Consider the following 15,452-nt stretch of genomic DNA (forward strand, 5'->3'; position numbering starts at 1 on the left):
TTAATGTGTCAATGGTGATGGGATGGTGGCTCTTCCAATCTGGTACTGTGAACAACATGTATTCAAGATGGTGCCAGTGAGTTGACACATGTTACAAACATGATTTGTGAGATGAAAACTCTGCTTCTCAGTAATTCAACAAACCAAGCACAGGTTATTTAACCTCTAAGCTGCTCTGTCGCTGGTGGTCAGTCAGCAGCAATCACATGACGGCTCTTCTCAGCTGGGAAGTCCTAACCCACTGTCAGCGCTCACTGAGGGATCCGGGCATTTTGATGCTTTGCTAGTCTTGCTTCCCAAGCCGCCTCCTCTCCCTGTGGCTCCCTGCCCCCCATTTCTCCCAGGTCGATCTTTTCACCACCTGGGAAAACCCTGGGGGCCACATCTGTAGAGATGAACCCTCCCCTTCCTACAAATGATGTCACAGATAATCCCATGGGGTCCAGGAGGCTTTCCCTGAGTAGGCAGCATTATAAATGGATCTTTCCTCCAAACAGCCCTCAACCATCCTCAGACAAGGGAACACGCAAGTGGGAGAAGAGAACAATTATGGCTGTCTTGTCTCCTTAGCAAGGATAATCTTGAGTTCTGGCAATTAACTATCATTTTTGCGGAGAATTTGGATGATGGTGGGGATGGTGATAACCACAACAATGAAGAACAGAGTAGACAGCAAATGTCCCTGCTTCTCCGTTTTGCCCCAGACTAACAACCAGTCCTTCTCCATTGTTCTGGCAGCCCCAGAGGAAACAGGCAAGGTTCCACCTCCCAGATTCTAATTCCTCCTGACCACATTCCTGTGGGTGCTCAGTGCCCCTGGGGTCCAGCTTGTGACCTACCAGCCAGCGGTGAACTCCACGTGGGCATCAAAGAAGCCAGTGACCTGGCCCGTGGCCACCTTCCAGCCCTCGATGCGAGCTCGGATCAGGCCCTCTCTCTTCTGGTTGCGCACCACCTTCACCAGCCCAGGGTAGCGCTTGTGGACGTACTCCTCCAGGGGGGCCTTCAGCTCCTCTGCAAAGGATAAAATGCAAGAAGGTCCATGAACACGTCATGTCACCTGTGCGTCTGACCCACTGCGATGCCAACGGATCCTCAGGGAGTTCGAGAGGCAGAGACGTTGACATGGTAGTAATATTAGTACAGGAGACAACTGGCTCAGCATGAGCATCAGAAGACATTGCTGACACGCCAACCTAGAACAGCAGTGTTTGTCCCACATCCAAGCTATACAGCTGGACAGAATCCACATCTGGCTTTAACGTTCGACCACTCCAGGCCAGCAGATGTCTTCTGAGGTTGCTTCTCTTTGTGGCCTTTCCTCCTTTCTAGGCCAGCATTTCTGCCCTCCCACCGTCCCCTGGGTCCTGTTATTCAACTTCTAAACACGTTTTCCCATCAGCGCATACACTGGTTCTTAGAGTACGTGTCCTGGGTGGTCCAGACCCATAGTCACGCACCAGATGCACAGCTAACAAGATTGCTGCTGTGGTCTCAGTTTAACAAAGGAATCTGCCTAGTAGCAGAAGTGCTGCCCTACCAGAGATCCAGCAGCCTCCCTTCTGCAACAAGCAGGTGGTATACAGTGTGTTATGTATATGATCCAATTTAATCCTTACAGCAACTAGGAGGGAACTAGATTGATTCCATTAATTACCTGGATTCATCCCACTTTGCAAATGAAGAAACAGTCTTGGGGTAGCTAACCTGTCCTGAGGTCACACACTGAGTAATGGAAGGGCTAAAACACACACCAAATGTGTCTAACCCATAGACAGGACAGCTGACCCCTTTCTGTACATGAGAATCGCCAGATGGAGGGGGAGGGGAGGGTCTCCCAGGGAGGGGACTCAGAGATCTGCACACCGCAAGGATCCAGCCTTGGAGTGGATGCTACGGATCACTCGTGGGCTGGGGAGCATATAAGCAGGCCACAAACCATCCTTTAAGAGACACTCTTACCTCTGACGTCATTCGAGAGAAACCCAAAGAGGCTGTATTTACAGATGTCATGTAGAACCCTCACTTCCTGGTTATACACAGCAACTTTGGGGAATTAAAGCCACAGATTTGAGCTTAGGTAGAGGCTGAGCTCTCTAGGTCACGGGTGTCGTCCCAGGGAATGATGCTGCCATGGGACCCGGGAAGAATTGCAGAGGCTGGGGTGTGTAGCTGGTGGGAGGGGAGAGTCTCCACGGCACGGAGACATGGAATGCCCACATGGTGAGGGAATGGGAACCTGATGGGCCGCTCTGTGCACTCCCCAGGATCTATCTGCCGAAGCCCTACCCACCCCAGGTCCTCAGGATGCGATCTTATCTGCAGAGACTGACTTGAAGGAGGTGATTAATTTGTTAGTGTGGCCCGAATCCAGCATGACTGGTGTTCTTCTAAGAAGAGATTCGGAGCCACCGGGGGCTACCCATGAAGAGAAGGTGGTTCTCTGCAGGCTGCGGGGTGGGGACGGGACTCAGGAGACACCGACCCTGCCCACACCTTGGTCTTGGACATCCAGCCTCCGGAACTGCTGGTTAAGCCGCCCAGTCTATGGTCCTTGGTTATGGCAGCCCAAGCAAATGAACACTGGGAGGGGGGTATTTGTTTGGAAAGGGGAAAAAGCGGGAATCTGGGTGGGGCAGGGGCATGACCCTCTAACAAGGAGTAGCATGTGCTTGGGTTTTTCAACATTGGAGTCGGGCCGCCTGGGATTCAGAACCCAGAGCTGCCACCGATCTCCTGAGTGGCCCTGAGATCTTTAGCCAATCAGTTCAGGCCTCAATTTCCTCCTCTGCAGAAGGGGACGATCATCACAGCATGGGCCCTGTAGCGGTGTGGTGGGGACGGGATGAGTCCCTGTGAGGGAATGCCGAGGACGGTCGCTGTCACAGTGTGAATGCTCAACCCTGAGTTTCCCGTCCGCAGAGCCATAGGGCACGTGGACAGAGACTTCAGAGCAGGCCAGGGAGCCCGGGGAAGCCGCCCCCAGAAGGGAACAGGCCTGCATGCTAGAATAGTGGCTCTCAAACTGGGGGTCACATTAGCACCACTGGGGGGGGTTGCTGAAACAGCTTGCCCAGCCCCTGCCCTACAGTCCCATTTTCAGAAGGTTGGGGGCGAGGCCTGCATGTCTGTGTTTCTCACAAGAACCGGGGTGGGGGGCGGTGCCCATGCTGGAGTATGGGGAACCACATTGAGAACCACTGAGCTTAGAACACACAGGGCTTTCTTGGCGCATGCCTGGCGCACTACACACCCTGGAGAAGTTATTGGTGTTGGTGACGTCACCGATTGGCCTCTCCAGTACTTGCCATCATCCCAGCCCTGGCGAGGGGGCTGGTGGAGAGGCCAGGCTGTGGGGACCCTCTGTTTTTCACTCACCGTGAGAGAAGGACAACCAAATACATGGGGTTCTGAGCTTCTAGGAACCATGTACCGACTGAACGTTGGCGGGACTCCTCCCGTCTTCATTACGTGTCTCATAACGAGCTCTAACCAAGAGCATGCGGCAGGCCATGCCGGCCCGGGTCTTAACTCTTCCTCATGAATGCCGGGTAGGCGGGCAGGGCATGAAGGGACGTGCCGTGGACCACGCACGGGCACCTCGGCCACAGGCCGGCACGGTGGGAAACCTGCCCACTCGCTAGCATCGGCATGTGGCGGTAGGCATTTGGGGACTTTCCGTAAGCGCAGGGAGAATACCGTGCATGCTGAGCTCTACACCAGGCACCCACAGGCACGGTCACCCTCTAGCTGTGGATGCCTGGGAGCCCCGGGGGGACTCTGTCCGGTCGCTGGATGGCAGCTTCTGGACACGCGTTCCCAACGTCCCACGATACATAAACACACAGCGAAATGCACAAGCACGGAACTGGGTCTTCTCAGGCGACAAAACCACTAGTGTCTGGGACACTGGGAAGAGGTCGTGAACCAGAAAAGAAACAAAGGAGAGAAGTAGAAGAACACACTGGTGAGTCCATCTGGGGACAATGAGATGCCACAGACATCAGGCAGACTGTTGAACCAAGCAGTGACCCTGAGGTGAGGACAGAGGCACATGGTCCTGGGAACACAGCGATGACAGATGATACTGTGAAAGAGCCTGGAGACTCCAGGGATGGAGCGCAACTTGGGACAGCACCTGGGGACACAGGCGCGTTCAGGAGGCCGGAGGAAGAGCCGGGAACAAGGCTGGCTACAAGCAGCGTCGTAGGGGCAGAGCCTATCACGGGTAGAGCTTCAAAAGGAGGCCGTGTGCCTTCATGTCACAGATATGTACAGAGGGCCCGCATGGCTGACACGGACACAATCCCGACCCTCAGAGCGTAACCCAACATCCAAAGGCAGGAGAATCAAATGCATTAGACAAACGGAGACCTGAGAATGGCTCACAGATCCAGTCAAGAAGCAGGCTCCTGATGGGACCAGAGAGAAAAAGGAATTCCCTTCTGGAAGCAGCTGTGCCCTGCAGGGACCGGTTCCCATCAAGAAAAGTGGGTGAGTGGGAAAGCTTCGGAGACTTCCAGAAACGAGTAATCCTGGTGGAGCACAGTTTTACCAGTCTGAGGCACTAGGGGGTTGAGATTTGCAAATTGCCTTAAAGCAAGAGAGCTATGAGTTAAACGAGTTAAACGAGTTAAACACGTAAAAACAAGGCCCACAAGTTCACCAGGGAAAGAAGCCCATTCCCAACTGGATGGTGGTAAGAAATGTCCCGCCACCTGCGACCCTTCATCATCCTCAACAGAGGAAACCATGCTCGGACGCTATAACAACAGTAAGAAAAACAATTTAAGTATGATTTTTCTCACCAGCAAACTTGGAGGAAAATAAAAAACTCAAAACTCATGTCAGCAAAAATAAGCGTTCACCTTCCAGTGTGATAAAATCGAATAGTAAATTGGTCCAGCGTCGTTTGGGAATCTCTGCGTTTCTTAAGTTTTCAGTAAATAGCATTTGGGGAGGTCGAGAGGGAAGAAGCAAAGGCCACCTGCATTCAGAAGGGACCAGAAGAGAGATGTATCTTCTCCTTAGCGATAAAAGAGACACCTGTCATCCAGGCTGAAGGAGTACATACTGGCAAGAAGAAAGTTACGGAGTTTCCAATTTAGCTGGCTTTAGGAGAGGGTTGTGGTCACTCCAGACGATTCTCACACAGAATCATTATTACAGATTATACCTAGAGCCTGCGCTTTCAGGGACATCAGAGAATAAACCAGCAGTCCGGTCCTGCGTCTAAGCCCTACTCAGAGGCGAGCGTTGGCCTTGCGAACTCATCTCTACCTGCTCCGGAACCAGTCCATGAGCCTCGGTGCCACAAGCCATGAACTCGGATGTGGTCACGCTGCCCAGGGCTGGGTCAGTCTGCACCTCTCAACCCTCACGCGGTTGCTGTGTCTTAAGGACGAGACCTACTGAATGTTCTAGTTCTCCCTCCAGGCACGGCGACTCAGGACAGCCAGTGTAAGCTCCGATGAAGGAGTGTTTCTCACAGGTGGACGCGCATCAGGATCCCTGGCAGGTCTGGGGTGTGCAGAGAACTCGCATTGCTAACAAGGTCCGAGGGGCTGTGGCTGCTGCTGGCCTGGAGAGCACACTCCGAGCAGCTCTGGCCCAGTGGCGACCACCTCCGCAGCGCCCTCTCCGTGAATCGGCCCCCGGGCGTGGAACGGGACTCTTCCTAACGGAGCAGACACTCCCGAATCCCAGGGGGTCAGAGCCCGTCTCTGCTTTTCCCACTACGTGAGCCTTCTCCTCCTGCCTCCTTGGAGAGATGGAACTCCTTGAGGCTGATCTCACTCTACACAGCAAGGGTCTGTCTTGCCGATTCCCAAACTGGGTCCCCATTGCTGGTCAGCCCTGCACGGAGCAACATGGCCATTTGGTCCGCCCCCCTGCCCAGGACCGCACAGGTTCGGACTTCTGTTCTCACCCCCACGGCTCCTGTTATTGCCCTTAGTGCTACGATTCCACCAACATTACTTCTGCCCCTCTCAGTGCCACCGTCGTCACCCCGGCCACTCATAACCCCCACCTCTCCCTGCCAGCAGTGGCTGGGCTTTGGACACGCCGCTAGCTGGGGATGCATGGGTTGTGACAGCTGGAACGAGAAAATGGCACATAGGGTGTGTTCCAATTAAAAGCAAAAAGCAAAAACTGCCTGCCTCAAATCCAGCGTTTCTCAGAATGCAGTGCCTTCCTGGGAATCACCTGGGAGCCTGTGCAAATACAGGGTTCCGGGCACACTGCAAGAGTTTCCAATTTAGCTGGCTTTAGTAGAGGGTTGTGGTCACTCCAGACGATTCTCACACAGACCCAGGACTTCTGGAAAGCACTGCTGGATTCTTTTTCACTGTCTGTGGTGCGATGAAATACACGTGCCATGAGATTGACTGTTTTGATTATTATTCTTAAGTGTACGGTTCAGTGGCATTCTGTGCATTCACGATGTGGGGCAACCATCCCCTTATCTAGTTGTAGAACTTCCCATCACACCAAACGTAAACCCTGCACCCGTTAAGCAGTCACTCTCCACTTCCAACCCCCACCTCAGGCTCTGGTGACCACGGATCTCTTTTCCGTCTCCATGAACCTGCCTCTTCTGGGTATTTCATATAAATGGGATCGCACAGCGGGTGACTGGTCGACAAGCCTGGGTAACTTGAAGCTGGGGAAGGAGAGGTGAGGAATCGTTCTGAGTGTGAGTGTGAACACCGAAGCCTCCCTGAAGATCTGATTCTGTGTTTTGCTATCAGTTTGCTTTTCTGACCTTCATTCTAGTCATGTAGTCAACTGGAAGCTTATTCCCAAAGCAATTCCAGGCTCCCTGAAGGGGGGTCTGGTCTCTGAGGAGAGGATCCAGCCCTCGATTCCATGTCATACTCCCAGGCTCCCCCAACACCAGCCTTCCCTCCGTCCCTCATGAAAACTCCCAGCTCACCACGCCGGGGGACTTTAAGATCACTCAGGGGCAAAAACACGGTCTTCAACACATGGTTTTAGCAGAGTTACTTGTCATGACTAGCCCTATGCTTCTGCAGTGTCTTTTTTCATGAGATTTGTTTAACGTAAAAATCACCTATGGTACCACAGAAGGAACACAGAACATGGACTTCAAACTCGGCTTTTCGGGTACACCTGCGAGTATCTTTGGGCCTGAGACAGCTAACCAGCTAAATACATGGAAGTGGCCCTACAAAACCCAACAGTGCATGTTTAAAAATTATCTTTAAAAATTAAAAAAAAGGGGGGTGGATAGAGAAACCTGGTCACATATCCTGGTCATCTGGTCGTGCAATATGTGGGTTTCTCATCTGTCAAACAGAGATAGGAAGTTCCAGAAACAAATCTGGCTTCTGTAGAACAGAGAGCTTGTAAGATGTGGAGGATCCTAAGAAAAAGGAAGTGTCTTGGGGCCCTGGGTGGCTCAACCAGTGAAGCGTCCACTCTTGATGTGGGCACAGGTCACGATCTCAGGGTCGTGAGGTCAGGCCCCATCAGTCTCTACTGTGTGTGGTGCCTGCTTGGGATTCTCTCTCTGCCTCTCCCTCGACCCCGCCCCACCCCCAGCTTGCCCTCTCTCTCTTAAAAAAAGAAAATCTCTTATTCATAAATTTTCCAAAAACCCACGGGCTTCGGGGTAAACAGTGCGTGAACACGCGGTCCGCGGGGCTGCAGGCGCACGAGGTCCCAACGCACGAGTTTTCTCAGCTTGACGGTGAGTGCGCCCCGGTGAGGCTGACTTTGTGGAAGTTGCTTTTGCTCCAAGTTCCTTTTTGCTAATGATCACGACTTTCCGAGCACTTCACATACGAGGCTCACGTCTACGACGAAGCGTCTCGATGCCAAACTGCTAAGACCATCCGCTGACCGTCCAATGCTCCCCAACGCGGTCCAGATTAGCTCCCCTTTCGCAGTCAGTGACAGAATGACCTAATCTGCCAACGTCTAACATTGCCGGCTTTTGTGTTCTCGGGCATCTGTTTTGTATTTTGCTTTAACGCTTCATACTTGTTGGTGCTAAGTGCCACATACCTGCTGCTTGTGCTCTATCAACTCTTTTTACCCTCGTGACGACGCTGTGGGGTAGGGGTACTGTTATCCCCATGTTACGGATGAGCGGGTAAGGTCCATGCCGCAAGTCACGGTTTGTAAGCGACACGGGCTATCCCCCGTCATTCCGCCTCTGGTCCCTGTGGGTGCAGGGCTGTGAGACCCGAAGTCACTGGTCTGCTCAAGCAGGGAGTGCACCCTGCACACAGAAGAAGGGGCCTGACCCGGTCTGCCCCGGAACCGGCCCCCTCGGTAACTCTGAGGCGCCCATACTCTCCCTCGGAGCTGCAGGCATGCACCTGCCTCACTAGGCACCGGTACGTGGATGGCGGTCAGTACTCCCCAGAGAACAAGCCCATGGGCTGTTGGGGAGGCTCCCAAGGGCTGGGGGCATAGACAAGAACCTGCTGACCATGGAGCATCTCCAGACAATCCCACCAGACTCCGAAGGGACAGGAGTGACACATGAGCCACGGTCCCCACGCCACTGCAAGACCGTGCCTGTCTCTGAAATCCCAGCCCCTGCAAACATCCACAGAGAGGAGCATGTTAAAATGCAGGTTGAAATAATACAGAAGGCAGCAATAACGCATATTTTATTCTCCGAGCAACGCTCAGCTTTGTGACTTAAATAATGCATTTTCTGACTATGGGAGCAAAGAGGGGAAGGGAAAAAAAAGAGGCGGGAGCAGAAAACTTCAGGAAGAATGGGGGAGATTAAAAAGAGATGTTTTTGCTGTGTGTGAAAGCGTTTTAAAGGCTATTCCATAGCGAGATCAAAGCAAGGACTAAAGAAAGCAAAAGAGGAAAAGAAGCAAGAAAAGAGATGTAAGGCACAAAATATACCAAAGTGTTAAACTAAATATATCACACAGAGTTGTGCATTCATGAGAGGCGCTTTGAAAAGGAAAGCCATCCCTGCTTCCAATTCCTTTGTTAAGAAGGTCCTCTCCTCTGCTTCCCCCATTTAAATTTCACCTTTAAAGAAAAAACAAAAAAAACCTACAAGTAGCCCAAAGCAACAGGGAAACATCATAGAGCCCATGGGTGGTGCCTCCGAGCGGCTGCCCCAAATTAGAAGAGCATTCCCCGATCCTGCCCCCAACAAAAGGCAGTTGCAAGTCTGGCATTTACAGCGGATTCTAATAATAACATGTGAATTTAAGCGATAAAATTTGTCTACAGGCTGGAGTGTGTTTTTCTTTCATTATGTTTCTTATTTACTGCGATATTGATTCTGCATGCTCTGAAGCCAGCAAAATTTTTCCTCGAAATAGCAAAAGTCACGGTCATTAAGGGCAGGGGTGGGGGGAGCAGAACAGAGAATGAGAGACGTGAAGCCCTGGAGAGAACGGGGTCACGTCTTGGTGTTGGGTCGCCTCCAGTTTTCTTTCAACGCTGGTGGCAGCCAGGAGTGGCGTAACGAGAGAGCAAGGCATCTGGTCAACCCACCCTTCTCTAGCCTTTGGGGACTCTGTGCTCAGAGCCCTGGAGTCTCCCAGGTCAAGGGCAGCACGGATCGTAGGCACAAGGGGGCTGCTCATGTGTGCTCACAGCAAACGACCCCCGTTGGACCGTTAGGTGGCCCGCAAGCGCTCTGTGAAGAGCAGCTCGTCTTAGGGTCCCAAAAGCCCCGCAGAACCTACCGTGTCTCCGCTGCCCCAGGAGACCGTCCGCCGGACGCACAGGCCCTGAGCAGGCTGAACGGAGGGGGCAGGAACAGCGTTGCACAAGACGCGATGGCTGCACGGGGCTGGAATGTTCTGATGCGGAAAGAGGGTGACAGTGGGTAGAACTCAGAAGAGAGGGTGCCCCAGGGCCAGGAGCACCTGGGAGCACTTACACTGGGTCGGGGGCACCTGGGGAGGCAGAGACACACCTGGTCGCGAGCTGCCACAGGACACCAGCTCTGCCTTTGCACCAAACCCTCCCGCATTCCCGGACATCCCGCAAGGGGGCGCTGCCTAGCAGACCCCCTTGAGGCCAGGCCGCTGACTGCCCTCCCTCGGGTGTTAGAAAAGCAGGCAATGAGGGGGATCAGCCAGGACGCACCCTCGTGACTCTGAAGGCAGCCATCGTGCCCTAGGCGAGAGCAAGCAAAGGTCCGGTCTAGATGTGGGGCTGGTCTTGGTCATAGGCCTTTCCAGACCCTGTAACACGGCCTGAGGCCAAAGCGCACGTGAACCAGAACTCAAGCTAAAGTGATCTACAGACACCCCTGTCACGTGCCCGGCTCATTTTTTCCCCAATAAAATAAGGTCAAAGCTTGGACACCACTCTGAGGAACAAGGTGAAAATGGCCTTGGGTGGCCTTCCTGAGCACCATTTCAAGCTCCCCCAGGCTTCCTCGCTCCACCGCTCTCCGATCACCTCCACACTCGCCGATCTCCTTCCAGGCTGGGCAGTTCGAGCAACCCGGACATCCCCCTTCTCGGAGGCGGCAGAGCGGGGCTGGCGAAGGCCGAAGACTTGTCTGTGCACACTCTTCCTCCCTAATCCTGGGGCTCTGTAGGGCTCTCGGAACCTCCAGTCCACCCACCAGTTCCTGCACGTGGGATCCCATACGCACATTTCCCTCCAGGGGCCCCAAGTCTCCCTGCTTCTGTTTGGGTACTTCTTCCTACTGCTCCTTCCTCCTACTTCCCGATGTCCCAAACCTCTTTCATGGGCCAACTCAAGTGCCACAAAGACCTCATTCATTTCCCCAACTTGATGGAACCCTAAGTGTGAATCCTCATGAGATGTTGTCCGTGGCGTGCTTGTCTGCACAGCCCCCTTCCTTTCTGGAGCTGTGGCAGGGTGGTTCCATCCCCTGCCTTCCTAGACAGTGTTGGCAGGTCCAAGGAAGGGCATCCAACATATACTAAAGCACCATTTTCCTTCCCTAGGATTCCCCTGGGCCTGTCCCTCTCCACTGGCGGAAGCCGGGACAGTAACACGACTCTGAGCCATCTCCCCAGCTCTGTTTCTCTCCAGGCGGCCCGAAGAACTGGAGGTGGCCCGTCACTCATAAACACTTCGGCATGCCTGGGTCTGACTCTCCCCCGGCTCAGCCTTACTGTTGTCCCTGGGTTGGGTCGGACCCTCCAGCATTTTTGTTGATTCCCATCAGTGTGAACCCTGAGTCTGATCATGAGGCAAAACTTTCAACAAGCTTTCTGGATAACTTGTGGTTCTTGTAGAACCCAACCTTTCCCTTTGGTGCCACAGTCATGGTCATCAAGGTTAAAACAGAAACTTTGCTTCCACTGGAGGCCGGGTTGGAGGACTAAAAGTCAATCAAACTTTTTAAAGAGGGGATATCACACAACTGGAATGAATGACCAAAAAAGTTCATTAACATGCATGTATCCTAAGACGTCACAATTGCATTCTGGGCCATTTATCCCACATAGATGAACCTTTATTTTCACACGAACATCTGTACACAAATGCTGATAGAAACTTTATTGGTAAAAACCCCAAATGAAACAACCCAGATGTCCTCCCATGGGCCAAGGGGGAACAGAGTGTGATGAAGCCATATCATAGATCTCTGTGCAAAAATCAAAACGAATGAACTCAGTACACACGGCAACTTGGACCAATCTTGAGGGAGCCATGCGGAGTGTAAAAAGCCAACCACCAAGATTAGATACTGTAAAGTTCAGTCTAGAGAACATTCTGGAAAGAGCAAAATTATAGGACAGAGAACAGATCAGTGGTTGTCAGGAGTCAGGGGTGGGGGTAGGAGTCGGGTGTGGGTATTGAAGTCGAGCAGGGGAAGCTTTGTGGTGCTGGCACATTTCTATACCTTAATTGTGTTGGTTACAGGAATGTACACATGTGCTAAAACTGTACAGAACCACCTACACACACACACACACACACACACACGCACGCGCCTCCATGTTCGACCAGTCAAATCAGAGCAAGGTCTGTGGATGGCACCAAAGTCAATGTCCTCCTGGTCATGATCGTGGACTAGAGCTCTGCAAGATGGTAGCCCCTGGGAGGAACTGAATGAAGACACCTAAGACTTTTGTCTCCATTTTTGCAGCTTCTTATGAATTGAAAATTATTTCAAAACAGCAAAGTGTTTTTGTTGTCATTATTGCATTTTTTTCCATCATGGCATTTCAAAGCCAGTTAGCCTATGAAGCTTTCCCTGGGGTTCTCCCACTGTTTCCTGTGTAAGGGTATACACTCTCTTTCTGAATCTCTCCTCCCCGTGGCCTGAAAACACACAAGGAGGAATGTGAACACACAACCCAGTCGTGATTACAGGCCCACGGAGCAAATGCTGTCACACTGCAGCCATCTGGTTGGGGACAAAAACAAGCATTGTCTCTGATAAGGAAGGCTCCCCACAGCTGTGGGAACGGCAGGTGCTGTTCCAGTAAGGAGGCCTGGGCCAGAGTGGAGCTGTGTGATAACAAGGTGTCTCCTGGCTACTTGACTTGGAGCCTCAGCAACACGAGAAAAATGTTGTCTTCCAGAAACACAGGACTTCTCCCAGCCCTGTGATTGTAAGCCAGGAAGAAAAGCAAACAACGCCAGCATGCCATCTCCAAAATGCCTTCTGGAGGGCCAGAGGGTATGACCTCCCACTCAAAGAAGTCTCCTAACTCGAGCCATCCTGGTTTCAACCTCTGAATGCTCTGAATCCGGAGATGAGCCGGATCGGGTGTGCCTGGCCCACAGGGAAGCACCAGTGCGCAGACATACAGCCGCCCCGGTCACCAGGACACTGAAATGCTGATTACCAGAGGTCGGTAAGACCTGAGACCTCAACCAGAAGAACTGTAGTGCTGAAGCCCAAATATGTACAACGAGACCAAGTTAAAAAGGTCCTGGGATGAAGTAGGGAAAAAACGTCTTTGCACACGTGCACTTTAAGTGACTAGTCGGCACTGACTGTGACTCAACGGCCTGCTGGGAAAGCAGCAAAGGATCTGTGGTTCTTGCCCTAAAGGATCTCACAGTCCAGAGAGGGACAAGCACACAAAGGCAACGCGGCGGCCCTAGTGCTGCGCCAAAGTCCATGCTGGTGCCTGGGGAGGAGAGGCAAAGGGCCCAACCCTGCCACAGCTGGGAAATCCAGGATGGCTTCCCAGGAGAGGCACAGAAGTAGTGCTGAAGAACTGTCTGGAGCTAGCAAATCAAGTAACACCGTGAGCACACTCAGTGAGAGCAACCTTTGTTTTATTTCCCGGACTTGTACCATGCGCTTTTGCAAGTATCACCTCTAAATGTCGCAATTTAATCCCGTATAAAAGCCACTATTACCCACAACGTGCTCGGGGTGCGGAAAGGGAAGGGCCTTGGCCAGCGGCACACAGGCTTCGAGTCTACCTTTTTCTCCACATGCTACCGCCTAAGAACAAAGAAGGTAATGAGGGAAGTTTTTATTTTTAATTTTTTTAAAGTTTTAACTTTTATTTTATTTTTAAAGATTTTTTATCAATTTATTTGTCAGAGAGAAAGAGAGAGGGAGCGAGCACAGGCACACAGAGCAGCAGGCAGAGGCAGAGGGGGAAGCAGGCTCCCCGTCGAGCAAGGAGCCCGATGCGGGGCTCGATCCCATGACGCCAGGATCATGACCTGAGCCGAAGGCAGCCGCTCAACCAACTGAGCCACCCAGGCGTCCCTGAGGGAAGTTTTTAAAAAGTAGTTGAAAACTTTTGATAAGACATATTTAAAAATGTATTAAGGATTACAATAGTAGAAAAAAAATAAGTCTCTATTGTTATTTTAATATTACTTTAGTCTAATATTATTTCTAGCCACAAATATTAGTTTGATGGCTACAGTTACCCCTCACCTGAGCTCTGAAGGCGCATTAACTTCCATGGGAATTTGGACTTGGCACATCCAGAACAGTAAACTCAGTCTCCTTCCCACACCTGCTATTTCTGTCATATTCCCTTCTTAACGAGCGGCGCCAACACCCACCCTGTCACCAGAGCCGGGACCCTTCTATGACTACCCCCTCCTCCTCACCCTCCTCCCAAACCAATCAGTCCTCATGTGATTTGGCCGCCTTGTTTCCAAATCTAGAATATTTTAGCATATGACAATAGGCAACGTCAATCAACGGTTAAATGAGAATAGACTGATTATTAAAGAAATTCAGAGAAGCATACTTGGAGACAAGGGTCTCTGTGCTGAAACTCCTATACCTGAACACAAAAATGTCTAATCTGTTTGGAATTGATTTTGAAAAAAAAAAAAAATTTACCTGTAAGAAAATATGCATGAATATTTGTGCCATCTAGGGATGATAAATAACTTTCTCGGGACATCACTTAAAAAAAAAGTGGATTTGAAAATGTAAAATGTACATTTAAAAATGTAAAATTTGCATTTGTCAGAAAAATGCAATAAACAAGTAAAAGTGAAAAGCACAAGTTGGGAGAAACACCTGATAGATGAATGTGAAAGGAGCTCATTTAATATATATACACTATTCTTACTAATCAGTGAGGCAAAGATCAATTCTCCAGGAGAAAACAGAAGATGGGATCATCAGTTGGCAAATCTCTATGAGAATAAAGGCAGTAAAACATACGAAGAAGCTCCCGTTATCACTGGGATTCAAAAAAAGTGGATTTAAAAGTATGTCACTCTTCACTCATTAGAACAGTAAAGACGAAAAAGATAAATCAGAGTCAGTGTCGGGGAGGACATGGAGAAAGAGACTCTCGTGTCCTTCTCATGGGACAGAACCACGTAGCTGGAGAGCAATTTATCAATTCAATTAAAAGTTCTTAAAACTAATACGGCATATTAATCACAATAAGAAGATGAATTTAACTTATAAATCTGATGCGCTTCCTTACTCAAAGCCACTGAAAACTACAGTAAAGGGATTTTTTAAAACGAAATAAAATAGACCCATACTCAGGTCTATTCTGAGGTAGGAGAAAGCACAAGAGGAGACACAAAGCACAGTATCAGGGAAGCTGGAAAGGGAAGAAAGCGCACAGACCGCCGTGTGGCGGCTGAACCCCAAGCTAACCATGGGAAACACTGAGAACCAACTCAATTTGTATCTTGAGGGACAGAGAATCCTCGAGGGACAGTGATGGCAACAGCACCAGGTACCTCTTGAACTGTGGGTAAATCGGGCAAACAGAAACGGGGAGGACCAGAGGGAAGGCCATTCAAAAGGCAACCTATCACTAGATCCCCGTCCCCGCCCTGTGCTCCAGCCCACATGACCCCTCTGCTGTCAAAACCAGCGGTGATCCCGAGGGGGGAGGCCTCCAGCGTGGGAGCCAGAAGCCAAACAGCAAAGAGCAGGAGAAAAGCAACGTGTGGAGACAGACCGTGCAGGGAGAAAGATGGAAAAACAAAACAAAAGTGAAATATTATTAATATCTTCCAGGGGATAAGGAAACATATTGCTTCTATTAAGTAAG

General features: G+C 51.0%; 1 protein-coding gene across 1 annotated transcript in view; it reads right to left on the reverse strand.

The window, feature by feature from the left end:
* GALNT17 (polypeptide N-acetylgalactosaminyltransferase 17) overlaps positions 1 to 15,452 on the reverse strand; it is a 429,917-nt gene that overhangs the window by 202,066 nt on the left and 212,399 nt on the right. The window contains exon 4 of the mRNA XM_032872378.1: positions 840 to 1,014. Coding sequence (XP_032728269.1) covers positions 840 to 1,014 — 175 coding nt within the window. The remainder of the gene's footprint in view (positions 1 to 839; positions 1,015 to 15,452) is intronic.

This window comes from Lontra canadensis, unplaced genomic scaffold (genome assembly GCF_010015895.1).
Source record: "Lontra canadensis isolate GAN:19392208 unplaced genomic scaffold, GSC_riverotter_1.0 scaffold45, whole genome shotgun sequence".
NCBI lineage: Eukaryota > Metazoa > Chordata > Mammalia > Carnivora > Mustelidae > Lontra > Lontra canadensis.